The sequence below is a fragment of the Mustela lutreola genome, chromosome 1, assembly GCF_030435805.1.
Source record: "Mustela lutreola isolate mMusLut2 chromosome 1, mMusLut2.pri, whole genome shotgun sequence".
Lineage (NCBI taxonomy): Eukaryota > Metazoa > Chordata > Mammalia > Carnivora > Mustelidae > Mustela > Mustela lutreola.
The window spans coordinates 121,468,625-121,496,043 of NC_081290.1; the positions used below are offsets into that span (position 1 = coordinate 121,468,625).

At 34.8% G+C, this 27,419-nt stretch overlaps 1 protein-coding gene across 11 annotated transcripts in view; it reads left to right on the forward strand.

Moving 5' to 3' along the window:
- MAPK10 (mitogen-activated protein kinase 10) overlaps positions 1-27,419 on the forward strand; it is a 611,144-nt gene that overhangs the window by 552,637 nt on the left and 31,088 nt on the right. For all 11 annotated transcript variants that reach the window (XM_059173366.1, XM_059173369.1, XM_059173394.1 and 8 more), the window contains 2 exons: positions 5,405-5,587; positions 9,216-9,340. In XM_059173366.1, coding sequence (XP_059029349.1) covers positions 5,405-5,587; positions 9,216-9,340 — 308 coding nt within the window. The remainder of the gene's footprint in view (positions 1-5,404; positions 5,588-9,215; positions 9,341-27,419) is intronic.

The window sequence follows — 27,419 nt, forward strand, 5'->3', positions numbered from 1 at the left end:
CACATCCAGTCTTTATGAGGCCAGATTATCATATAGCTTGAGGAAGGTATTTTGTAAAAAATAATTTATTTATATAATGAATATCAAATTAGATACAGAGTATTATAAGGGATTTGTGCAAATGAGGGACCCCAAAGGTAAACCTTTAATAGCTTAATAAAAATTCCACTGTTGTGACGACATATTTATATATATTGGATTTCCTTATACGTGAAGTGTCTCTCCATTTTTTGCTTTGTAAGGAAATACAGATTACAGTAATAAATAGATATATAAGACAAAATGGGTTGTAGAGAAATCCATACACATCATGCTTCAAATATCAGCCTTTGGATATCCTGAATCCCATAGTATTCCATTCACAATCTCCTGCCAGTGACCAAATAGCCTTTAACTCAAATTGTCAGCTTTCAGTTTTTTCATGTGTTTGGCTCATAATATTTCTTCTTCCTGTGCTCATTTATAATAAAAATAAATGTTAGTTACTATTATGCATTAAGGCGCTTATTCATATTTCAGTTACCAGAGTTTGGGGGGTAGCTTTTGAGAGAAAATGAAGATTTTCAAATAAAAAGAGTAAAAAGAATTTTAAAGTAACAGAACAGCACAAGACATAACTATAAAAATCTGGATCCAGAACTCTGTCATATATAAATTTCTACCCTCATCTTTAAAATTGTCCTCAGAAGTAAGAGCTCTTTTGAGAGCAAATTTTATCTTAAAGAAATACAGAATAATTACTGAAATAAACTGTCAAATATTTTGAACATTATATTGAGTAGCTTTTGTATGTTTCATAAGTAGTACCCACAGGTGATAGCAATATATAATTTTCATTCTTCCCTAGATGATGATGAGCAGAACCATTCACCCTTTGCTGGGAGACTATGTGTCACTTACTATAATTTCCCATCATTTTTCAGGAAAGTGACATGAGCAAGAGGGATAAATATCAGTATATTTTTTTCCGATGAATGACCCTTAAGTTTTCCATAGCAAGTAGGTGTGGATTAATCTTCTGATGAAATTGACCCTATTCTAATTTGTGTAATAGACCTGAAATATGCTAATACTATTTTCTTTTCTTTTTTTTTTTAAGATTTTATTTATTTATTTGACAGACCGAGATCACAAGTAGGCAGAGAGGCAAGCGGGCGATGGGGGAGCAGGCTCCCTGCTGAGCGGAGAGCCCAATGTAGGGCTTGATCCCAGGACCTGGGATCATGACCAGAGCTGAAGATAGAGGCTTTAACCCACTGAGCCACCCAGGCGCCCCAATACTATTTTCTTAATTCTGGACTTAGTAATTCACAAGAGACTTTTAGTATATTCTATGTTAGTATTTCTCAAAATATAGTCCTGGGCCATCTGGATTACAATTACTACTGATATTTTTTAATATCATGCTAGACTTATGGACTCAGAATCTTGTAGATTAATGGGGAGAGGGGAGCAATCTACATTTTATTAAGTTCTCTATGTTATGAATATACAAGTTTGGGAGCCATGTTTTTATACCATGACACCTACTAAATGGCACAGCACAGTACCAAGGCAGCTAGTTGGCTTGCAAAATAGTATAGTCTCTCCTGGAACTTTCTAGACAGACAAGTCTCTTTCGAGGCAAAATTATCTTTTTAGAAAAATGTAGTTGAGAATTTGGAGACAGAAGCTGATACTCTTTAAATTTCAAATAGTTGTGAGGGTTTTTTTTCTTTGGTTTTTATTTTTTTATTTTTTTGCTTGTTTGTTTTTTTACAAAATATTTACTCTGAGACACAGTAAAACCAAGTCTAGATTCATTGAGGTGTCAACTCTGGAAAACACATTCATAATAACAAAAAGTAACCAATAATGAGAAAAAACATAAAAGGACATAATAGAATGTGCTTTATGATTCCACTTAGTAGCTTCCAGAAGCTTAAATGTGCATAGAATAAATTATGTCCATAATTCTGATCCAGAATACCCAGAGAAGGATAAAGCATGTTTGTACATTGTGTTCAAGGCAGTTTGTGATTTTTTAAAAAGTTGCACAACCAAGAAAGTTAAAATACAAGGAGTACATGAAATGTAAGCTCTTAGCTAATTGATAAAATGAACTGGAATAAGTTTCAAACTTAGAATTTCAGATACATATTTTAACAATACATACTTCTTTGTTTTATTCATACCTTATAATATTATTTGTTGAATATGTTAGAAATAGTCACTATTTGCACATTATCTTGTCATCATACTCTATAAAATCAACTTTTGGTAATATGGCTATTTTTTATGTAGTGAATTTACAATTAGATGAAGAAATTGTCAATTCCTATTAGATAACATTTTTCTATTTTTATTAAATGCCTTATAATTATGTTAAGTGTGATATTTTAAAAATAGATCAAAAATATAAAATATTTTATATATTATTATAAATTATTTGTATTTATTACTTTTTTGATAACCACACAGACTAGAATCTATAAATATTCAGATCCTTACTCAACATAAAAATGACTTATGAGTATTGTAAAGCAAACAAATCTTTTTACAAAAATGATTTCAGCCATTCTGTGAAATAATATTTATCATGTTTTCAACACATGACCATAAAAATCTAGTTAAAACTTGATGTATTTTTTTAAAAATATGGTTGCTATGGAAATCTGATAATTTAAAAATTCTTCTAAAACACGCCACTTTATTATCTATTTAAAATATTAATAAAATTAATTCTTTTATGTGTGAATATGTTTACCTGATAAACTAGGGATACAGTTTAAGAGATATTCTTTAGGGCCCATGACAAGCATACTATCAATTTTATGCCAAAGGAAAGCAGCTTCTACCACATCAGTTCCAAACTTGCTCTTTTCCTTCCTGGAATCCTTGGAACAAACGCTGGACTTTCAGCAGAGAGATATGACTTCCAATTGTGGCTTACATTTGGTTAATTATGATTATAGAGAAATATGTGGTTAACTAAGAACAGTTGAACAAAGTTGTTCATATTGGGATCCTGTGAACATCCAGAAAACAGGCACTTACTACTTAATAAAACTATTCTTGTTTATAGGAGCAAAGAACTTGAAATGGATTGGTTCAAATAAAGGCACACACTTTTAAAGATGGCTATACTACATATTTACCTTTAGAACATTCGACTACTACATTAACAATAATGAAAGATTCTTGTTTTCCTCCTTTTTGTAAACTATTATATCTAGCACTGCAGTAGTGTTTCATCTAAAAAGCAATCTAAGGTAGGAAACATACTGAATGTGTCTATAGACTTTGATTCTAATTTGTAAAAAGAAACATTGTGACACTTCTTGTTTAACAACTTCCAGAATATTTGACTCTCCTTAAACTTTATTATAAAAATGCCATGGAATTGTCTAGGGAATGCTATTCTACAAACAATTTTTTGCTGAATAACTTTGTAATTCTAGCTAAATGTACCTATAATATTAGCATGTAGCAAGTATTTTCCAACTTTGTTAAATAACTCCTTTATGGAAAATCTGATAGCTTCTTTGCCCTTATTTTTAGTTTGACATCAGGTCTTCAGAATTTGAAGGAAGTATGACCAATGATTAAATGATGGCTTGGTAGGTCATGATAACCTAACTGTATTAGAGAGTAGACTTCTTTTCATAATTTACAGTGTAAGCATGGAGATTTATTGAACCATAATTAGTGTTTTCTATTTAAATATCGCTAAATAGTTATGGGACCTGTGTCCATAGTACTAACATAAGTTTTTGTCTAAGAATAATCTTTAATTCTAACCTTTGTTATCTTTCAGTTTATTTGTTCCTAATGAGTCTGACTTACTATATTGTCTTGCACATTGTAACTTAGATGAACTTTTATTGAAATGTGTTCATTTAATTATTCCTACTGTTTTATAAGGAAATATTCTTAAGTTTTTCCCACCCCCCTCCATCTTTTAATATTACACATCATATATTTTTAACCTAATAATTAAGAGGTTGTATAATAATTTAAATTTTATTCAGCTAGATTATAAGGGAGATAGAAGAGGATTTGCAAATTCACTAGATGCTATCTTTGCTCAGTCTTTTATTCACTTTGCAATATATATTTATTTTTGTTAAATTCATTAGTTTTGTCTTTTATCAGGGCTGTTGATCTTTTTTAGTCCAACACTACTAAATAGCTAAGGGTAAAGATTTTACAAATCTCAGTTGAGTAATTTTATTGTTAGATCCCTGAACTGTTACAAATTACAGTAGCAAAAATGAATTAATTAACACTGAAGGATAAAGTTGTAGAAAAATAAACAATGTAAGAGAGAGCACTGCCTGTGTTATTGTATTTAAGAATAATTTCTAAGTTCTATCATTCATTGACACACAGCAAGGAAATCTGTTTGAAATTAACTTCTTCCAGTTGGTTCTTCAGAGTTTTCATGAGTGGTATTTATCATTCACAAGGCTCTGATATATTAAACATTAATGATAAATGGAAAAGAAAATCACAATCAGTGAGTATATCTGTCAAAGATCCTCAATTTGGGGAGCATTAATTTTCAAGGTGCCTCGTTAGCGCAGTAGGTAGCACGTCAGTCTCATAATTTTCACAGAGAAGTAATATTTTCCTGTAGAATTCCCCATGCTTACTATACTTTAGAAATACAAACACTTGGATGGAAATCTGTTGTCTTAAGTTGAACATCCTGTATTTATCCTGAGACCACATTGAAAGGAATATTTTGGAATGCAGGGGATTACTATCAGAAATAAAAAAAAATAGGTATAAAATCACAATTCCTTTAAGAACTAGAAATCTTTAAAATTTCTAGAGAAGAATAATGAGAAGAATAATGAGTTATTTATCATCAAAAATTACACTGATCCCATATTTGATGCATTAGTAAGATGAAGAGATGATGAAATTTCCTAGAGAAAGGAAGAGAAAAATCTTAAAAAGGAATTTTAAAAAATGTAAATGAATCTTATAAAATATTTATGTATTTGTCATTTTTAGTAAACAAATGATTGGGGTAATTTCATGATAAAAATATTTTGTGCCATATTTTTTCTCATTTAAATCACATGGTTATATAGAAGCCTTTCTCAATATAAGAAATTCTTCTTCTGTCATTTAAATAGCTTTTCATCTTTACAACTCAAGGACTATTTCATGATATCCTATTTTGTTCAGTAATGCTAGTTCCCCAAAAGTGTATTTATGCCACAGGTGAATTTAAAATTCCAGAAGAGTCATTGTCTGACAATTCTGGTTTTATATTCTAATCCTTTCTGCTTATTAAACTCCAGTTATGTTGGTGATTGCTCAGGATTTGGAGAAGCAGTTAGTCTCCCAACTAGTGAAAGGCAAGACCTAGTAGGTTTGCACTTTTTTTTGCCCTTAACCATTCAATTCTCAGATATTGACCAGTGGAACAAGGTAATTGAGCAACTAGGAACACCATGTCCTGAATTCATGAAGAAATTGCAACCTACAGTAAGAAACTATGTGGAGAATCGGCCCAAGTATGCAGGACTCACCTTCCCCAAGCTCTTTCCAGATTCCCTCTTCCCAGCGGACTCTGAGCACAATAAACTCAAAGGTATGCCCATCAGGGAAAATTTCAGAATTACCATGAGGGCGATGGCCTAAATAATGGTAGGGACAAATGATAGAGACACCTCTCTTTAACTTGAACTACCTCAATTTAAGGAGTATTTTTTAAAGATTTTTAAAATTATTATTATTATTATGTTGACTAAGAGCATGTGATCAAGGATTTTAGAATTGTGTGGATATTCAGAGGGAAAGATAGTAATAAAGGATGTCACAGTGGTATGGGTAAACTATGTCATGAGGCTTATTTGAAATCTCAAAATTCTTTTGCAGTGTAACTCTAAAAGACCAATGTGATACACATTGAAGTCATTGTTCCAATTCTTTTTATTACCCTGGGGAATATTTCCAACACAGTTTTGGTTGTGAAATCTTGGAGATGCTGGTGTTTTGAGTTTTTTAATTTGTATTTTATAGAATGTTCAACCACTATTTTTTCAGAGTGACAAATGAGATTTACTTACACATTTTATATTCAATAGAAATATTTTCATTAATAAGTAGTTCTTACTACTACTATGTCTGTAGTTAAGAACTTCAGTAACAAATCTTAGTTTCTTCACCCACAAAACTTGGATAATAATGCCTTAGTCATAGGATTAGAGACAAGGGATAAATTTGGCAATGTTTAAATATATACTATAAATAATATTCTATTTCTTATTTTTATTTAGAACATTTAGAGAACTGATTTTGAAACAAATTTGATTTTTTTCCTTGCCTGGGCTCAACCACTGTCCCTGAAAATCTGTGTGGACCTGGATGAGTAATCTAAACTATCTATACTTCCTTTAACAAATGAAAGTAGAAAGTATCTACCTTAGGATCGTTGGGAGGATTAACTGAGTAAATATTTTGTCAAGTGCTTAGAACAATGCCTGCCTCACAGTAAATACTCAATAGCTGTTAGACATTTTAAAAAACGTAATAATTATTATTTAAAATGTAACTGTATCTATCAAAAAAGAAAAAGTGGTGCTATCTCCCAGGTCTTATCATCCCCAGACTTTTATCTCGTGGGTTTTAAGTGTGCAGCGTCATTCCTGTGTTCGTGACAGCTTTATTGCATGGTTGGGTTTCTTCCTTCAGTTGGCTGCACAGTCAATGGCAACAGACTAAATGATTACTAAATATGCTGCTTTTAAGATCAACACTGCCTATATACAGATTGAAGAAGAGCTAATACTCCAAATAGAGATTTGAAGAATTTAATGTTTTTATGATGCTAATTGACAAGTCAGGCAAAAGTAATCCCTTTATATGAAGACACTTGTCGTATAACAATGTGGGGATGATAAAAGCCCTGATCAAATTATTTGAGATAATGACAGCACTTGTAGAAAAACCACTAAATAAAATACCACGCTTCATAATGTAATTCCGACTTTCTTGAGCTTTTTTGTTTTCAATCATTTTCAATCTCTATGATTATAGTATTTTTATAAATTATATGCTAGTTTATATATTTATAATTATTTAAGATGATTTTAATATAAAAATTGGTAAATTATAAGGAATTATACAAATAATCAGAGAGAAGAATTCTTTCTATTGTTACTTAAAAAGAGCATAAAACATTTACAAATAAAACAATGAGAGAGGAGAAATTGAAACATTTTCTTCCTCCTCATTTTGTTCCCTTCAAATAGTATTGGTCATTGTTTTTGAGAGAGATTCTTTGGTATTACTATAGTTCATGCCCCTACTGATGAGGAGTCCATTCCAACCCTTACCCATTCTAAGAGCAGAAACATGGAGGGTTTGATGGGAGAATCTGTGGGAGGTGGGTGTGTGTGTCTAGGTATAAAATCAGTTACAAATCAAAGAGATCTTTGAATCAATGAAATGAATAAATCTACCCCTGTTGGGCCATTAGAGGGAGTCATGGAACAAATAAAATATTTTTCCCATAAAATTTTTGAATCAGATTGGAGCTGTATTTTCTGTAAAATTTTATATCTTCAGAGATTGAAAACTAGGTGTCTTTTTGCACTGTTGTTAAATAATTATACTTACTTACTATTATTAATTATACTTACTGATTGTATTTACTGATATACTTACTTACTGATTATCACCATTTGTTTATTTTTTGGCCTCTCTGATACCTCACACTGTAGCTGACACAGAGTAGACATTTAGTATTTTAAAAACTGAACTAGATCAGCATGGTTGCTGACCTATGTGTGGATTCTTACTCTCAGATCTGTCCTCTCCTGTCTATCCTCGCAGCTTCTCCCCCGTTAAAACCTTCATCATCTCTCCCATCCTCAAAAAAGTCACACCTGACCTGCTTGTCTCCCTCTAGACAATACTTTATCCATTTTTTTCCTTCTCAGAAAAGCTTTTAAAAAGAGCAAACTGCATCCACTTTATCTGCTTCCTTTTAAAAAACTTCATTCTTTCCCATTTATTTTTAATTACATTTTTAATTTCCCATTTATTTATTTATTTATTTATTTTAATTTTTTTATTTTTTATAAACATATATATTTATCCCCAGGGGTACAGGTCTGTGAATCACCAGGTTTACACACTTCGCAGCACTCACCAAAGCACATACCCTCCCCAATGTCCATAATCCCACACCCTTCTCCCAAACCCCCTCCCCCCCGGCAACCCTCAGTTTGTTTTGTGAGATTAAGAGTCACTTATGGTTTGTCTCCCTCCCAATCCCATCTTGTTTCATTTATTCTTCTCCTACCCACTTAAGCCCCATGTTGCATCACCACGTCCTCATATCAGGGAGATCATATGATAGTTGTCTTTCTCTGCTTGACTTATTTCACTAAGCATGATAACGCTCTAGTTCCATCCATGTTGTCACAAATGAAAATCCCATTTAATTACATTTATTTTTAATTTATTTTATTTTAGTTACCTCCTCAGAGGTAACTATTATTTTCAGTTTGTTGATTATTCATGTGGACCTTTTCTATACATTTATATACATTAATAGGAAGAGAGGGAAATTTTATTGGGAAGGGGCAGATGTACACAAATGGTAACATGATCTGTGGATTTTTCTTGCAACTTCATTTTTTTTGCCTAATAACATGTTCATGTTCATATAAATCTACCTCGTTCTTTTAAACTGCTAACTACAATTCCATGGTACATTTGGACCATAGTTCATTTTTTTTTTTTTTTTTTTGCTCTTTAGATGGAAATTTGACTGTTTAAAGTTATTTTTTTATTCCATAACCAACGCTGCAGTGAACATCCTTTCTGTATTTTTTTCATGAACATGCACTATTGTTTCTCTAGGCTATATACCTTAAAGTGGAACTGATGGGTCGTAAGGTATTCACATGTAAAATTTTTAATGGATAGTCCTAATTTGCCTCATAAAAATATTTATCAATGTATAATGTACAACATGAATGAACTTACCCAGTGTTAGTAAATATCATGCCACCTTTACTTTTTAATCTGATGAATAAAAATTATTTCCTTGTTTCATTTTGCATTTCCCTAGTCACTTGGTGAAGTTGCTTGATGTTTGGAAAGAAGGTGCTAGCTTATCTTTGTTTTCTTAATTTCCTCCTCCCTTCAACAAATCTTCCTGTCAAAGTCAAAATTTTACTAACTGTTTCTCTCACTCATCCTTTCAGCCAGCCAAGCCAGGGACTTACTGTCAAAGATGCTAGTGATCGACCCAGCAAAAAGAATATCGGTGGATGACGCCTTACAGCATCCTTACATCAATGTTTGGTATGACCCTGCCGAAGTGGAGGCGGTAAGTAGGCTCATTGACTTTCCTTCCTCAGGCAAATCAGAGTAACCAGGTGCTCAGTGTGGAGAACTGCAAGAGAGTCAGAAACCAAAAGCACACATGAAGGACTCCATGCAATTCCTAAGTTACAAAGTTATTACCTTCCCCTCTAAGAGTTATTTCTTTAACCATACATGTATTTTTTTAAAAAAATATTTATTTATTTATTTGACAGAGATACAGTGACAGAGGGAGTGTGCTCCTTCTTCAGGATTTTCCATGAGAGATGATGATTTATTTAGTACAAAAAGCCTTAGCCATCCATGAAACACAGCCATTTGTTTTTGCTAAATTGTTAACATGTCCTGTATTTCCTTTTTTTAATTCCCAGCTCTCCTGATACAAATTAAGTAGCAGAAATCATAATAGAGAATAAATTGCTTTGCCTCTCTTTCCTTGGTAAGATGCCTGTCATTAGTTAATGCGGCACTACAAACATTTTCCAGAGGGAGTTTTCACCAGGCCATTGGTGACTTTGTGAAACCTCACACAGATTAGATGAGAAAAAATCGGTAGTCCAATGCAGAGTATTTCAAGTTTATTCTAAATTTACTGCCATAGTAAGATGAACCTCCACATTATAAATCTAGGCAGAGTTTAGGAATTTTCTCAGAAGCATCACTTTATCACTTCTTCTTCTTCTTCTTTTTTTTTCACTCTTTCAATCCATCCAGTATCTTCTCACCCATCTCTTTCTTATATCTTTGCCTTTCCCTTTTCTGTATGGAGACAAGACTAAGGGTTGTTGTTCCCCACGTGTCTTCTATATGCTTCCTAATGGGAAAGTCCTTTTGTCCCTCTTCTAAATGTTACCATCAACAATGTTAGCTTCTTCTCAAAGCCTCAATATCCCAAATTCTTAGAATACCTCTCTGCTAAATGATATATTTTTTAACATAACAACTTCAAATTACTTTGCTTGAATGGGTTTTTAACATTCGATTTGAAATACTCTCTTTGCTTGTTTTCTCATGTCTTTCTCTGTACAAAGTATTCTTTCTTGAGCATAGTTTTGCTTTGTTTCAGCTTCCTTTTGTTTTATTGTGCACTTGCCCATGTCAAGATGCAAAATTCAAACTGACATAATTCTTACCCCTTCATCCTTCACTGGGGAAGTGAGAGCTGACAGATAGGAGAGAAGATTAGGGAGAATTAAACTTTATAAACATAATATTCAAGAAACTACTTTCTATAGTAGTCCAATCCTTATACATTCAAAAATTTTAGAGAAAACACTTCAGTGATAAATGAGTCTCTCAAGTGTGGAAACTGGGGTATAATATTCCTTGGTGACATTTTCTTAAAATCTGTTCTCTTAAGCAGTTTTATACTGATAGTGACTTTTCACTTTGCTTAGAATTTTTAGTCATCTGATTTGATTCTTACAAAAAAAAGTCCTAATATTTTTATGGATAAAAGAATCACTTTTAGTCTCCCACTCTTGGGAAGTACTTTCAAAGATGCTTTTGGGACAGAATGAGGTAATGAAATAAGTAAGAGAGAGTACGATGTGTATATATGTGGAAGGTAAGTGTAAACATTTTCTCGTGGATAATTTTCAAGAAAATACTTTAGGTTATATTGATAAAAAATTTAGGCAAACAAATTATTTGAAATTGCTGCTCCTCATTTATTTTGATCATTCAAATCATATGGTGTCTTTATTTTTTCTTAGATCTATTGTAATATGTGTAATCTGTTTTTAATAGATGGTAACCCAGAGTTTAATTGCAATAGTAAAGTCTGCATTTGTAATTCACTTGTGATTATGTTGCCTATAAAAGAGACAGTTGTTTAGAATCTATAACAACATATTAATGAATAGCATCAGTGAGTTTTTAAAATTTGACTTTTTATGAAAAATTTCTTTGAAGGATAAAAAGGTAAGATTTAGAGCACTAAAGTGGCTAGAGCTCTTTTCTCCCTCATTTCAATATTGTCATCCTGGGGAATGGATAGTAACAACGTTTAAGATGTGAATTTTAGGGGAAGGATTTGATAGATCCAGAAGATTTTGGAAAAGGGATCACTTAATGCAAAACATTTAGATTGGGATCATTGGTCATACAAGGGTAAACATGTTTCACATCTAGACATGTTGCAGTGAATAGTCAGAATCCTGACCGCAGGGCAAGGATAATTTATTATTCTATAAAACGTACTATAGAAGTCACAACTAGGAAGAGACAGATCCTAAAGATGCTAGAAGCAGTGTTCAACTATGCTTTCTGCAATACACTTAGACATAATGCCTTTGTTAGTGCATGTTAACATGCATTTAAAGTAAAATGACCTTTCTTTATGAATGCATGACAAAGCTATAATTTCAAAGATATATTTTCTGCATTTTGCAAAATAAACTCTGGTGTGTTCTATAATCTAAGCAAATGGAAATATTGAATAATCAGAATTTCCATGATTAGAAGCCATCCAGGATATCCAGGCTCAAGAAGGCTTCAAGTAACTCACATGATGTTTAGAGAGAAGAAAATGCAAAGATGAGAGGAGAGAAAAAAAATATGTTACATCGAAAGAAAATAGAGGCAAGGGGAGAAGGATAAAGAAGAAAGTGCAAGAGAATGTGATGTTTTGGGGAAAAATGGGAAGGAGAGGAGAGAAATGCTATGTGTACTAATCTATTCATCATACTACAAGCTGTCTTATCACCTGTTTCCAAAAGTGCCAACATACTTAGATGAAAAGAGAAGAGCTTATGAATGCTGTCATAACTCTAAGAGAGAAAATAATTCATGCGGCCATGAAGTTGGGGAATTTAAAAATTGAATGCCAAGGTTAATGGTGATCTGTGTAATAGTGCATAAAGAGTTTTAAAGTTACAACTGCTCAAATTATTAGCAACTTCTTATTCAAATAATGTTCAGAGTAACAAAAGAATGGGCCCCAAACAGAGTGCAAAGGCCACATCTAGTGTCAATCCTTTTTCACAAAAAAGTTGGAAGGCATTCTAACTCTGGTTCAATATTCATCAAGAGAACAAAAACATTATAATACAAATGCAATTTATTCAGTTGAGTGCATCTTCACAGATATGAAAAATGGGGTAGGTTGAAATTTCTGCTTTCCCACTTACTGGCTGGCCTTGATTAAGTTTTTTAAGCTTTCTGCAACTCAGTTCTCTTAACTCAGAATGGGGATCATGCATACTTCCTTCACAGTGTTTCTCTGAGAATATAAAGCATAATGTGCTCAGTACAGGACTACCGTCAGTACTGACAGGACTACCGTCAGTAAGGATCATATAAATTTTTCTTATTATTATTGCTGTTGTTACTATAAAGAATTTTACATGCAAGCCTCAACTACCTTTTGATATTTGGAAAGATAAATATATTTAGTAAAAAAGACCAGCTGGCCAATAAACTACAGAAGTATTGTACAACATTAAAAAATATATACAACATTTAAAAAAAAAGTATGTAGCTCCTACAAGATTTTAAAATGCTGGTCCTTTTCTTGCCTGATATATGCCCACTTCTACCTTGTCAAATGTAAGAGAATTTGGTGCCATTTATTTAAGCCCAAATAGAGGCACATTATATAGTTCATAAATCCTTGTAATTATCTTTATGAAACTAGAGGATATTCAGGACTGTTTGGGGAATCACTTTAAATATCTTCTCCGTGCTCTGTTAAAGGAACAGTGAGGATCAGTTGCCTTATTTCTACCAGATTCTTGAGTGTAGAAATTCTGTTAGAAAACAGGGCTGTTTTCACTTTGCAACCTCTGAGAATAGAGATGTAGAGGCACTTCAGGTGCATTATCATGGACTGCAAGCCGAGTAAGAGTTGGTTAACTGTGTTTCAGGACATATAAACAGGGAATTTAAGAAGAATATGAAATGTGACCCTTTTTAAAGCAGACTTTTATTTTTTTATTATTTTATTTTATTTTTAAAGATTTTATTTATTTGACAGACAGAGATCACAAGTAGGCAGAGAGGCAGGCAGAGAGAGAGGAGGAAGCAGACTCCTGGCTGAGCAGAAAGCCTGATGCGGGGCTTGATCCCAGGACCCCGGGATCATGACCTGAGCCGAAGGCAGAGGCATTAACTCACTGAGCCACCCAGGCGCCCCTAAAGCAGACTTTTATTTTCCTCAGAAATTCTAGAGCACCCTGAGAAAGGTTTTTGTAGTTGTTCTGCATTGCTATGGCGGTGAGGGAGAGAAAGAGACAAAGAGCAGGTGAGGGAAGGGAGGGACACTTGATACGTTCAGCAACTCAACCAAAGACCTCAAAAGTCATCCCCATAAGGAAGCCAATTAAAAATGTAGGGGGGCAGAGAAGGACATTTGTTTATCTTGGTTCATGACAGAAAGGAAGGATCAGGACCTGACACTAGAACCATCTTCTAAGATGGGACTGATACTGGGGACCAGGCTCCTGAGAAGCAGTGTTCAGCCACATCCACTGTTGTGTTGAAGGCCTTGCCTCAGAGAGCCTTAGATACAGTCCTCAATGGTTAAAACGTTATTCTGGAAATCTGGACAGAGGGGTAGTTTGGTCAGTCAGGCAGTTGGTATCTAAGAATTCTTTTCTCTAGTGGGAAAGCCCTGGAGACTTGAGAATCCAGAAAAGTGCTGGCAGGCAACACAGGGCCTTCCATATGGTAGCTGAGTCAAAGTTGCAGGAGGGAACGCTGGAACAGAGGCATGGAACGTGGACCCAGGGCTGAGGAGATTGAGGAGAGAGGCTGGACATGTTTTGGTTGAGAATATAAATACACTTTTCATCCTTATAGAGACCAAAGAGATGGTGTGATTAATCCAAGCCGTCTGGATAGAATATGATTAAGAAGGCAAGGTAGCACTGAGTTTGTTTATTATTTCTTACCTAATTCAAAATTAATCTGAGACTTGGGACAGGCTGGGTGGGAATTTAATCTACCTGTACAAATCTTGAGTTAAACCATCTGGTCTTCAGATTCCCAGTGAGTGTATAACCCCAGAAACAGATTTTACATATTTTAGCATATTACATATTTTAGCACTGGAGTTCAATTAAAATAACCACTTAGAAAAATATAAGCCCCAAATAGTCAGTAATGTTACACATTACTGTTTGTAACATAAGGTAATTAATAGAGTCTTAAGCGTTTTATTGACATTATTATTTACTATGCATTCCTTTAGGGACTATGTTATTTTTTGCCTCCAGTGAAAGGATTTATGGGAACAAGCTAACCTGGCTACGTTAAGCTCTTTTATTGCAAGGCCATCATAGATTTCCTGCTCTTTGAAGAAAGTTACTACTTGACATCGTTTTAGCCATCTTCTTGTCTGCCATTGTATCTTATCAGTTATTACCAAAGAAAACACATGGAAAGCATCATCAACCATACAAGAAATATGCATTTTTTAAATCTAGTTGTAACATAGATATGCAAATTTTCTTTTATTTATTTTTTAAAGTCCCACTTCCTTTTTTTTTTTTTTAATTGAAGTATAGTTGACACACAGTATTACATTAGTTTCAGGTATGCAACATAGTGATTCTGCAAGTCTATGCATTATACTACAAGTGTAGCTACCACCTGTTACCATATGCTATTACAATATCATTGATTATAGTTCCTGTGCTGCACTTTTGTCATTATGACTTACTCATTCCGTAACAGGAGGCCTGTATCTCTCACTTCCTTTCATTCATTTTGCTCAACCCCCAAACCTTTCCCTTCTGGCAACTATCAATTTGTTTTCTCATTTATTAGTCTGTTTCTGCTTTTTGTTTGTTTCTTTACTCATTTGTTTTTATAGATTTCACATATAAGTGAGATCACATGGTATTTCTCTTTCTCTGTCTGACTTCCTTCACTTAGCATAATACCTGCTAGGTCCATCCATTTGTCTCAAAAGGCAATCTCTCATTCCTTTTTTATGGCTATGTAATATTCCTCTATGTGTGTATGTGGGTGCATTTACATACCACATGTTCCTTGTCCATTTCTCTGTTGGTGGGTATTTAGGTTGCTTCCATATTTTGGCTATTGTGTAATATTGCTATGAACATAAGGATTCATATATCTTTTCAAATCAATGTTTTCATTTTCTTTGGGCAAATACCCAGTAGAGGAATTACTGAATCATATGATATTTCTATTTTGTTTAAAGATTTATTTATTTGTTTATTTATTTGAAAAAGATTTATTTATTTACATGAGCAGGGGAAGGAGCGAGAGATAGGGATAGGGGAAGCAGACTCCCTGCTTAGCTAGACCAGAGCTCAGTCTCACAACCCTGAAATCATGATCAGAGCTAAGACCAAGAGCTGGAAACTTAACCAACGGAGCCACGCAGGCATCCTTAGTATTTATATTTTTAATTCTTCGAAGAATCTCCATAATGTTTTCCACATTGGCTGCACCAATTTATTTCCCACCAACAGTACATGAAGGTTTTTATTTCTCCATATCTGGTCTAAAACCTGTTGTTTCTTGTGTTGTTCCTTTCAGCAATTCTGAGAGGTGTTGAGGTGATATCTCATTGTGGTTTTGATTTGCATTTCTCTAATATATTAGTGATATTGAGAATCTTGTCATGTGTCTATTGGCCATCTTTATGTCCTCTTTGGAAAAATGTCTTTCTTTCTAAAGAATCACAAGTATTATGCCAAACAGATAGTCTTGGCATAACAGTAGTTCTCATTGGATTTTTAATTGAATGTGCATACTTTCTTTTATATGTTGGTGTCACTTCTTCAGTTGTTATATGATTGATGAGGAGGCTAAATCTTGTTAACCCAATGTTGGACAATGTGTATTTAGGGAGTATGAGGGATTCAGCCATTTGCTTTCATTTAGGTTGTTTTAATTCTACTCTGCTATTGCCCACTAGGTAAAATACATCAAAAAGAAAAAAAAAAATCTTTCTTCTCACCCACCTCTCATTTCTTCTTTGTCTTTTCTTTTCTTCTTGGCCTTTTCTCTTTTCTTATTCAGCTCCTATGGAGCTGTTCATACACCCTTTGATTATTCGTTAACAATTTAATATTCATTCATTCATTCCACAAATGTCATTGAATCCAAACTGTGGTAGCCCACTGACCTACAGGTGCTGGTAATTCAGCAGTGAATTTAAAAATGAAAACAAGTTCCTGCTTTCATTGATGTTGGTAGGCTTTTATTCTGTCAACAATTAATGGGAATTTTTACTGATTGGGAATCTTATAACTTATCATCTCTGGACATAATCCTCTCAAATATGGGTCATCTATCTTATTTGACTATTTAACTTATTTCGTGTATAATTTTCTGAATGTAAGAAGAATCTGTAATAACTTGTCTCTGTCAATGTTAACCAGTTATAACTAAATCCCAATGACTATCTTCTATAATCTTTAACTAGATGTATATCAATTGCTTTGAATTATACTCAACAAATCATGTTCATCTACCTTTAGCTATAATTTAAAAAAAAGCTATTTGGCTTTGAATATAAATCAATGCCCTGACTAGGTTTTACTAATTGAAATGCATAGGTTATTATTGAATAATCAAAGAATCCTGAAGTTGGCGTCCGAAGCTTTAGAAAGACTTCATTTATTATTTAAAGTATTATTTAAAGATTCATCTAAAAATGTATTAACTATCTGGAGACTTCAGACAAAAATCAACTGGTTGAGAATGATGTTGGGGGATTATTCTCATTCTCTACTTCTTATTCTCTTAAATATATTTTTATTTATTTTTTTAAAAAACTTTTTAGTTTTTATAAACATATATTTTTATCCCCAGGGGTACAGGTCTGTGAATCGCCAGGTTTACACACTTCGCAGCACTCACCAAAGCACATACCCTCCCCAATGTCCATAACCCCACGCCCCTTCTCCCAACCCCCCTCCCCCCAGCAACCCTCAGTTTGTTTTGTGAGATTAAGAGTCACTTATGGTTTGTCTCCCTCCCAATCCCATCTTATTTCATTTATTCTTCTCTTGAATATATTTTTATAGTAAAAACTAGTATCATGTCTTAACTTCCTTAAACCTACTTTATGAATGACTTGTTGTTTGTATTATCTTTATCTTCATTAACTGTGGCTTAGCCAGTCATCTTCTTCTAAATTCTTGTTAGTTCACAAATTGCTAAAACAACGTGGAAGGGTAGGCCTATGAATATATTCAATTATAAATGCATTAAATGCATTCTGCTAGACCCAGAGTGTATATAAATTTAGAAATAAGAAAAAATATAGGCTTCCATGAATATGAATTTGATGCATCTACTGTTCAAACAGTTCATCAGTAGTAGTCCACTTTTTGGCAATAAACCACTGAATAAAATGCATATGTGTTTGCTTTAAATATTTTATAATCTCTTTATTAAATCAGTTGAGTTTAACACTGTTGTGCTAAACGTGGAGTATCTAGAAGAGATGATTTAAATGAGTTATAAAGGAAAACAGTTTTCTGCATAGGCTGTTTTACTCCCATTGAGAGGAAAGGGGATTATCCTCTTTGTAGCTGACATTTTTCTGTGTTGAATCATATCAAAAGGTTAGGGCATGTCCTGAAGACAGCTTCTGAAGAAGTCATCAGTCTGAAATTCAGAAGCCGTTGTTTTTGTTTCCTATTTCCCCCACGGGATATAGACACATGCTTAAACAGTTAATAGATGTTATTTTTGTTTGCCTTTGGAGTGCTTGAGAAGGAAGCATTTTGGACATAAAGTGTATTATAAAACATTTAATAGTAGCTCTCAAATTGTGGAAAAGAACTTTTAAGTATTTAAACAAATATAACCTGCAACGTTTGAGTTACTTCAAAAAACTTTTTGTAGCAATCTGAAAATTTTTTTGAGGATGAAAAATTACATTTCACTAAAATAAAAAGAATCACAGTGTCTCTTAACATTTAAAAGTCATTGCCTCCATTGCTTTGCATTAAAGAAAAACATAAATGGTGCAATTGTCTCTGAGTATGACTGAGGATTTTATTAGTGATCTTATTACTAGTTTGCTTCTTGACACTATACAGCTACACCCACTTTTAGAAAGAAATTAAAAATAAATCCCTCCCCCCTTTTTAGATCCTTGCAATCATGTGTTTTCTCCTTGAGATTAACTCGGAAAACTTACAGCTTTTTTCTTTTACACTTATAACCAGACATATCTGTATATGATAAACCACATGAATTGAATTTTCTCAAGGAAGTTCTATATGGAGCTTTTATAAGGAGAATTGCTTTCTTTCTTTTTATTTATTTATTTATTTGTTTGTGTGTTTGTTTTTATTTGGGAGATAGGGAGAGAACACAAGAGAGGGCAGGGGGAGTAGAAGGGAGAAACAAGTTCCCCCCGAGCAAGGAGCCCCACCCAGGACTCAATCTCAGGACTCTGGAATCACAACCTGAGCTGAAGGCAGATGCTTAACTGACTGAGCTATCCTGGCGCCCTGAGAATTACTTTCAAAAAGACTTCTCAGATTGTTTCTAGCAATTTAAAAACATTGAACAAATATTATGTGTAAGTTCTCTTAAATATTTTTTATAAGTAGAACAACTTACCTCATTTCAGAGCAGGGAGAAGAACAACTAAAAATGGTACCTGAAATATTTAATGTTAGCAATTTCATTTCCATAGTATGATATAGCATTAACTATGGCGTTTTAAATTTGACAATCAGTCTAAATATTTCCCTAGTGCCCATCACTAGTCTGGTCTATACAGTAATCTGTATGCAATTCACGGTGACCCTATATTGTCAGGAGCTGGGAAGAGAGAGAGGTTACTGAGTAATGCCATGAGGTGAAGTACCATTACGCTCTCCTCTCCTTCTAAAACTGCGAACATTTAAATTCTGTTTCTCAGACTAAATGTTCCTATGAATTCTTTTAAATATGATTTGTTCTCCTCACACAGAGTTAATAAACTGGCTGAATCCCTCTCTCAGCTGTTCTCTCCATCTGTCCTAACACAAGGACTACCTCTTTGAGTCTTATGATTTCTTATTATTATAGCATACAACATGCTGTGAAAAAGCTAGGGCAACACCCTGGCATGCTTAATTTGAGAAATAGCCTAGTGCCATCTATCTGTCATGGAAGACCCTTTTAGTGGGGAGCTGAACTCTGAGTAGGTTAGTTGTACTTGGAATGTCTATAAATTTAGAAATAAGTAGGAAGAAACGAGCAACAATGGATGTGAATTTGATGCACTGTAATTGTGTGTTTAATTTTAGAAAGAGCAATTCATATTTTGTGATTCTCATTTGCTTGGTGAAAGTTAAATCAATGTCTCTAATTTCTAATATCTGCCATTTGCAGAATTCTAAATTTCCATCTGTTCATGCTGATGTATTCTTTCAGCAGTAAAATGTGAGCAATTTACTAATTGCCTTCCAGAGAAAATATAACTTGCATTGCATTTCACATGCCCAGTGCCTCAGCTGTTGCAGTGAAGATATCTTTTGAATCACACTGGAATTGTTTTGATGCCATGTATTATGTTGGTAGGAGCTTGTCAAAATGTTTGTTGTACATAGATTTAGCCACCTGCTCTTAGTGGCCCCCTTCTCTACATGACTTATAAGAAAAATAACTACTTCACTCAGACACTAATTTATTTGTCTCTAATTTTAGCAAACTGTTCTACTGAACAAAACATTCTCCTTGATTTCAAATCATTGGGATATTCAAAATCCACTGAATATATAGGATTCTTGAGTGTCAGACCTGGAGTAGTGGAATAATTCATTCTCAGGAGATACCTGTTTGTTGACTGGTAGAGCCTATGCTCAGGTTTTTCTTTTCACATATTACATTGAGCCCTTTAGACAGTAAATAGTATTATTACTCTCTTGAATATACACCACTGAAGGAGAATTCTTCTTGAAAGGTGGGGGGACAGCATAAATGATTTTTCCAGGATATTCCACGTCTGGTGTTCTTTAAGAGGCTGAGTCAAATGTTCTGTCAAGTTCTTTCAAACCTATAATTTTTTTTCTTCTCTCCTAGTTGATGTCTTAGGTATTGTGAGATCCATCTACTTAATTCAAGGGAGTAGGCACTTATGAGGGTGTATGCATTTTCTTTTCTTTTTTTTTTAAGATTTTATTTATTTATTTATTTGAGACAGACAGACAGACAGACAGAGATAGTGAGAGAGAGCACAGGCAGGGAGGAGAGGGAGAAGCAGGCTCCCCGCTAAGCAGGGAGCCCGATGTGGGGTTTGATCCCGGGACCCTGGGATCAGGACCTGAGCAGAAGGCAGATGCTTAACCCACTGAGCCACCCAGGCGCCCCCTGTATTTTCTTAATATTTTCATTCTGGAAAGAAGAGATTATTCAATTATGGCATCTGTCTAAGGGTGTCACAAAGTAGTATAATCCATAAACTGTGGGAGAAAAAGATATAATGTACTCCTCTTTCAGATCAGCTTCTTTTTTTTGTTTTTTAATATTTTATTTATTTGACAGAGAGATCACAAGTAGGCAGAGAGGCAGGCAGAGAGAGAGAGAAGGAAGCAGGCTCCCCGCTGAGCAGAGAGCCTGATGTGGGGCTCGATTCCAGGACACTGAGATCATGACCTGAGCTGAAGGCAGAGGCTTTAACCCACTGAGCCACCCAGGCGCCCCTAGATCTGCTTCTTAAGAGATAAGCAAAGAAGTCAATGTTGGAATTGTGAAGTGTTCTATTAATGAAAACTTACCAGTTTTTTACAGTAAGAACAAGAATACAAAGAGGAGGGAAAGAGTAGAGTAGGAGTAGGTCAGAAGAGAGGATCTCTATTCAACAGCTTTGCCTTGTAGAGGTCATAAAAATGGCTAATCTCTAAGATGCATAACCTATTTGGTAGTTTGCATTCCTGCCTTATTTGTTCACCTGCAGTGTTGCTAAAATAATCAAATTAGACTGTTTCTTCACCACAATTTTTTGTGTTTCATAGAAGAATCCCTTCTAAACTACTGCATATTTAAATCCATGGGCAGCCCTAAGGCACTCCAACCCATCCTCTTATCATTAGGAGTGTGTTTAATATACAGCCTTTATTGATAAAGAAATGAATACTGCAGAAGTGGTAATGTTTTCTGCAAGGCCCATATGTTAATTATTACATAGAAACCTTGTGATTTCAAGATCACCTCATTTCTATTCCTAGTAGTAATGCTTATTAAGTGGATAGCCCTGTTTAAGTTTCTAAATCTGTTCTGGTTTGCTACTTAAAATGTTGTCTTTTCTTTTCAAGATTTTATTTATTTGACAGAGAGAGATCACAAGTAGGCAGAGAGGCAAGCAGAGAGAGAGAGAGAGAAGAGGAAGCAGGCTCCCTGCCCAGCAGACAGCCCGATGCGGGACTCGATCCTAGGACCTTGAGATCATGACCTGAGCTGAAGGCAGAGGCTCAACCCACTGAGCCCCCCAGGCAGCCCAAAAATGTTGTCTTTTCTGTGTCTCTACAAGATTCAATGAGGTTTGCATGATAAACTTTTTAATAGTATATTCTCCTTTAAAAAAAAATCCCCAAATATACACATGCCCATCTTGCACAACTCCATGTCACAAGTGCTTAGTGCATCCCAGTCCTATGTTAAGCACTGCACCAAAGCTAAGATCACAAATGAGGGAAACAGTTCCCTGCCCTTTCCCTGGCCTCACAATCTAGCTTAGTAGTTTTCTTATTCTAGGATTCATTTACCACTAGAGATTCCTTGGATAGTTTTTTTAGAGCTTGTGAAAAAAGTCTTGAAATTTTATGTCTGTAATTATATGTGTACATCATCCTAGAGTATGCCCAGGGTAGTTCATAAGCATTATGACATTTTTAGAGATATTACCTCTGAATTTAACTCCAATATTTTAAAAAGCATCTGTCTACCACAGAAAAGTCTGAATGAGGGGGATACAAAATATGGGTAATTTACTGTTAGAGTTGACTATCCGTTACAGGCATAACTAAAAGAATTAAGGCACTGCTTAGAAAATCTCAGTTTATTTCCTTGAGATAATTCTTATTTGTAAGAAAAGATCTTTCATCTGTAAATATCCAACTTTTTTTAGGAAGGTATGTAGGGGGAAGTGACAGATCAATATAAAGCACTATGATTTCAGTTTTCAATTATTATGACTTTTAAATTTTATTGACAATATGAAGAAGTTTCCTATGGCCCTTGGTAAATTTAAAATGTCCTTTTTTTTTCAAGAAATAGAAATTAGGGGCACCTGTGTGGCTCAGTGGGTTAAGCCTCTGTGATCTGCTCGGGTCACGATCTCAGGGCCCTGGGATCGAGCCCCACATCAGGCTCTCTCCTCAGCAGGGAGCCTGATTCCTCCTCTCTCTCTCTCTCTGCCTGCCTCTCTGCCTACTTGTGATCTCTCTCTGTCAAATAAATAAATAAAATCTTAAAAAAAAAAAAAGAAAGAAATAGAAATTAGCAGCTAGTGTCTATTTTCAAGTAGGTAGCCCCTCTCTTGTGCTATGAAGCTTTCAAGAGTTAATTTGGCAAATTTGTTTACAGCTTTGTGGTGGCGTTGTTCCATGGCGAGCGGTCGGTCAGCAGATTTCATGAGAATGGCGAGTCCGACTCTTATCCTGCTTCTACTTTGTTTCTCCTCATGAAGGATGTACTTCCTTTGCACTATCCGTTTTTCTCTGCTCTGTTTGTTCCAGAGATTTTTGTTTGCTTCTTTTTTTCCAAGAAGATGTTTATGTTGTGCATTGCAACATAAAAGTAAAACAAGTGAACAGGAAAGTCCATAAAATGGCATAACTTCTTCATTATGCAAGGGGATCATAGAGTTAAATCAGTCTACAATCTTGCATCAGAATTCATGCTTAGAGTTGTTTATACTATCAAGGTTAAGAGGTAAATTGAGAAGTTTCACATTCTGGGGAGGGGGGGAAATAATTAGCAAGTATGATCCTTAATGATGCTGAAAATATATGTGCAGTCATGTGAAAGCACTTATTAATCCTGTAGAATGTTTATCTTGACTTTTTTAAGCCCCAAATGAAAACTGCAGAGATGCAGTCAGCATGCCATTTAGAACTGTACAATAACTAAAAGTCTATGGACTGGAAGTTTGGGGAGCTGCAGGTGCAGGAAAAGGGTGGGCAGGAAGCATTCATGAGTGCTAAATCATGGTAACCTTCAGATTCAGGGAAAAGACTGGATCTGAACCTTTTCTTACCAAGTGTAGAACCATTGCTTAGGCCCTAGGGCATCCATTATATGTGAGGAGAGAGTAAAATGGATTCAGCCAACAATGAGACAGAATATTGAAAAGGTTACACTCCCTTTTTATAAGTCTATTAAAAGTTTATGGTCTTGCACAGAGTATGTGATCTAATAAAATTATTATGTCCCTTTCTAATGGCAAGATAGTCATAAGAATGATGAAAACCACTTCCGTAACTTGGTGAAGGTTTAATAGGAGAATCAGGGTCATTTGTGGAATATTGGCCTATGGTATCTTGTGAAGGAATGAAATTTATTATTTTGAAAAATGTTTTTAATTCATAACCAAAAGAAATTCCCTCCAGCTTCTAATTCCAGGGAGAATCTGATTCCCATCTTTATGTGTTTTTTGAAAACTGAGCTCCTTTCATGTTCCTTTAAAAGTAGTGAGGGGTAAAATGCTATATGCCTCAGTCACTTTTTCTGAAAGTTTCTTAAGATGTTTGTTATTTTGGACTGAGTTCATCAGAAAAAACACTTTTGGTGACTGCTTCATGAAGTATGCCCCAGAAAGCTATTTTCATAGTAGGGCAAAGCAGGCTTGTTCATGGTCCTTGCTCCATTGCTTTGTGACTCCTGTTTCATCACAAAGAAGTTTATTATTGGCCATAATTCCTACACATACACTCACAGAAGATTTCTTAAACTCAACCACACAATAGAAGGCTTAGCAACCATCTAAGCAAAAAAATTGGCTTGCACTCAGCTTATTTATAATATTGTAGCATATAATGTAGCTTCTTCAAGCAACAACTAGAATGTTGACAATGGGAGAAAACAAAGAGCTACAAAATGTGGAGACCAAGATGATACAGGAAGATAATAGAGCACAATAGAGACCACTCAGGGTTTACAATGAGAAGACCCAGACTCAAGACTTCACTTTACCTTGGACAAGTTCACTTCATTTATTCCCTAATTTTTTTTTAAATTTTTACTTGTTTATTTTTTTTATTTTTTATTTTTTTATAAACATATAATATATTTTTACCCCCGGGGGTACAGGTCTGTGAATCGCCAGGTTTACACACATCACAGCACTCACCATAGCACATACCCTCCCCAATGTCCATAACCCCACCCCCCCTCCCAAACCCCCTCCCCCCAGCAACCCTCAATTTGTTTTGTGAGATTAAGAGTCACTTATGGTTTGTCTCCCTCCCAATCCCATCTAGTTTCATTTATTCTTCTCCTACCCCCTTAACCCCCCATGTTGCATCACCACTTCCTCATATCAGGGAGATCATATGATAGTTGACTTTCTCCGACTGACTTATTTCGCTAAGCATGATACCCTCTAGTTTCATCCACGTTGTCACAAAATGACACATGGCCATTGAAGACTCATTAATTATACTAATAAAAAGGACCTAGCCCCTGTTATTTAGTAACTTATAGCATGGTAGGATTGATAGATAAGTGAGAAATTATAACCACGCTGGTAAATCCTATGAAAAGATGCTATAGAAGCTAAAGGAATGATGTATTACCTGTCTTTTAGCAGACAAAGGAGGCTTTCAGGAGGACAAAATTCTTAAATAGGACCAGAAGATGGGTAAGACTTAACCAAATGAGAGGCAGGTGGAAGAGTATGACCTTCCTTCTAGTTAAAAAAAGTGGCCTTTCAAATGCCAGAAGAGAAGAAAGACCTTCCTGTAGTCCATCTGAGGAACTGTGAAAATGCACTGTGATCAGGGATGAGAGTTGTGAGAAATGGAAGCAGAGACAAGGTCAGGAAGCACGGTGAAGTCATTCCCACCCAAAGGTAGGGGAGTGACTGGAGGAATATCATTCAGAGATGTGTGCTTTGGATAGACCATTCTTTCTCACTGGTGGGTTGATGAATATTAGTGAAAGACCAGTTAGGAAGCTAGTGAAGTGGTTAAGAGAAGAGATGATGGGGCTGGGGGTGGGGTGGGGAGGGCACCTGGGTGGCTCTGTTGGTTGGGTGGCTTACTCCTGGTTTCAGCTCAGGTCACAATCTCGGGTCCTGGGATTGAGTCCCACCTCAGACTCTGTGCTCAGCAGGGAGTTTGCTTGGGATTCTCTCTCTCTTCCTCTCCCTCTGTACCCCATACCACGCCCTGCATTCTCTCTCTCTCGTTCTCTCAAAAATAAATAAACTCTTTTAAAAAATGATGGTAAAATGAATGCTAAATGGCAGTGGGGATGAAGAAAAAACAACAAATTCGGAGATGTTTTTGGTGGTATAATTGTTGCAACTAACCTTTACCTATTAAATGTCCCAACAAACAATGTTTTAAGAGATAAGGTATTATATGTGAAAGTGGTCGGTAAACTTTGAAACCACTCAGTGTTACCAAAGAAGGACTTTTTAGCCTACAGTTGTGATTGAAATAGTTAAAATATAACAGTTTAAACCTATATGATATAAGGGAAATAAAAATGTCATTCATTTCTATCTTATTAATAAAAATCTCAGAATTATTTTCTTTTTAAATTTGTCCTTAGACAATTTCATCACTGGCTGAAAAGACATGTTCTGTTTGAAAAAAAATCCATCATGTGAAATGTATTAATTAAATAGAAAGATAGAGAAAATGTAATGTACCTACGTTAGTACATAGTCCTCTATGATCACATTTGTAAAGAAGAAACTTGAGCGGGTGCCTGGGTGGCTCAGTGGGTTAAGCCGCTGCCTTCGGCTCAGGTCATGATCTCAGGGTCCTGGGATCGAGTCCCGCATCGGTCTCTCTGCTCAGCAGGGAGCTTGCTTCCTCCTCTCTCTCTCTATGCCTGCCTCTCTGCCTACTTGTGATCTCTCTCTGTCAAATAAATAAATAAAATCTTTAAAAAAAAAAAAAAAGAAGAAGAAGAAACTTGAGCGATTCTCAATATTTTGTCTCCCACAACATACCTGAGAAACAGTCTTCAATTCATTATGGCCATCAGTTCATCAGCACTCACTAAGATAATGACTTTTGATGGGATGTGTGGGGTATATCAAATTCTTGTGGTCAAATAATTAACTGGAAATAATTCCTCACCCTCAGATCATTCTGTTTCCTACCCAGTCACCCCCTACTTCAGAACACTTTGTCCTCATCACACATACCTTCGATATTATTGCTTTAGGAGCAGCTTGAGGATGGCTGCTTTTTTGTCTCATCCACTGGGATCATCTAAGTCACTACATGAAGTTTTTAGCCACTGTATGTTTTTGGAATAATTTATTGAATTAATGAAGTGTTTTTAATCAATTTATATTGACTATTTTTTTTTTAACCTCCCCACCCATGTTTCTAGTCTACATTACCCCAGTGAAAAGAAGCACTACCACTACCTCTGGATACCATTATTCCTATTTTACAGAATTTTAGAGTGACTTTTACACAGTCACAAAGCTAAAATCCAAGGTTCCAAGCCAGTGCTCATTTCATTATGTCACCAATATCTTTTAAAAAGCTCTATTTTTCATCATATACAAGGTCTTTTAATAATGTACATACTGAAAACATATAGGATAGAAATGAATTTAAAATATTTGCCACTTTTTTGATAAACACTTTGTGTATAAAAAGAACACATGACTGTTTTCTTATATAATGTGCCAGACATACTGAATCCATATAGAGAGAAGAGACAGTACTTATTAGGTTAGTATAACTCTTTATACTTCATTGAAAAATTTTATTAATCCTGAATATTTATGTCATGTCCAAGATTTTTCAGAGAAATCAATGTAGGGGAGGAAAAAATTGTATAAAAATTATATATTTTTAAATTAATAAAAGTACTTTGCAATTGAAAAAATATTACAATTTAAGTTAAAATACAATAGTATTTCTATAATAAGAGTAAAGGATACGAAAACCCATTTTTCTTAATATAAT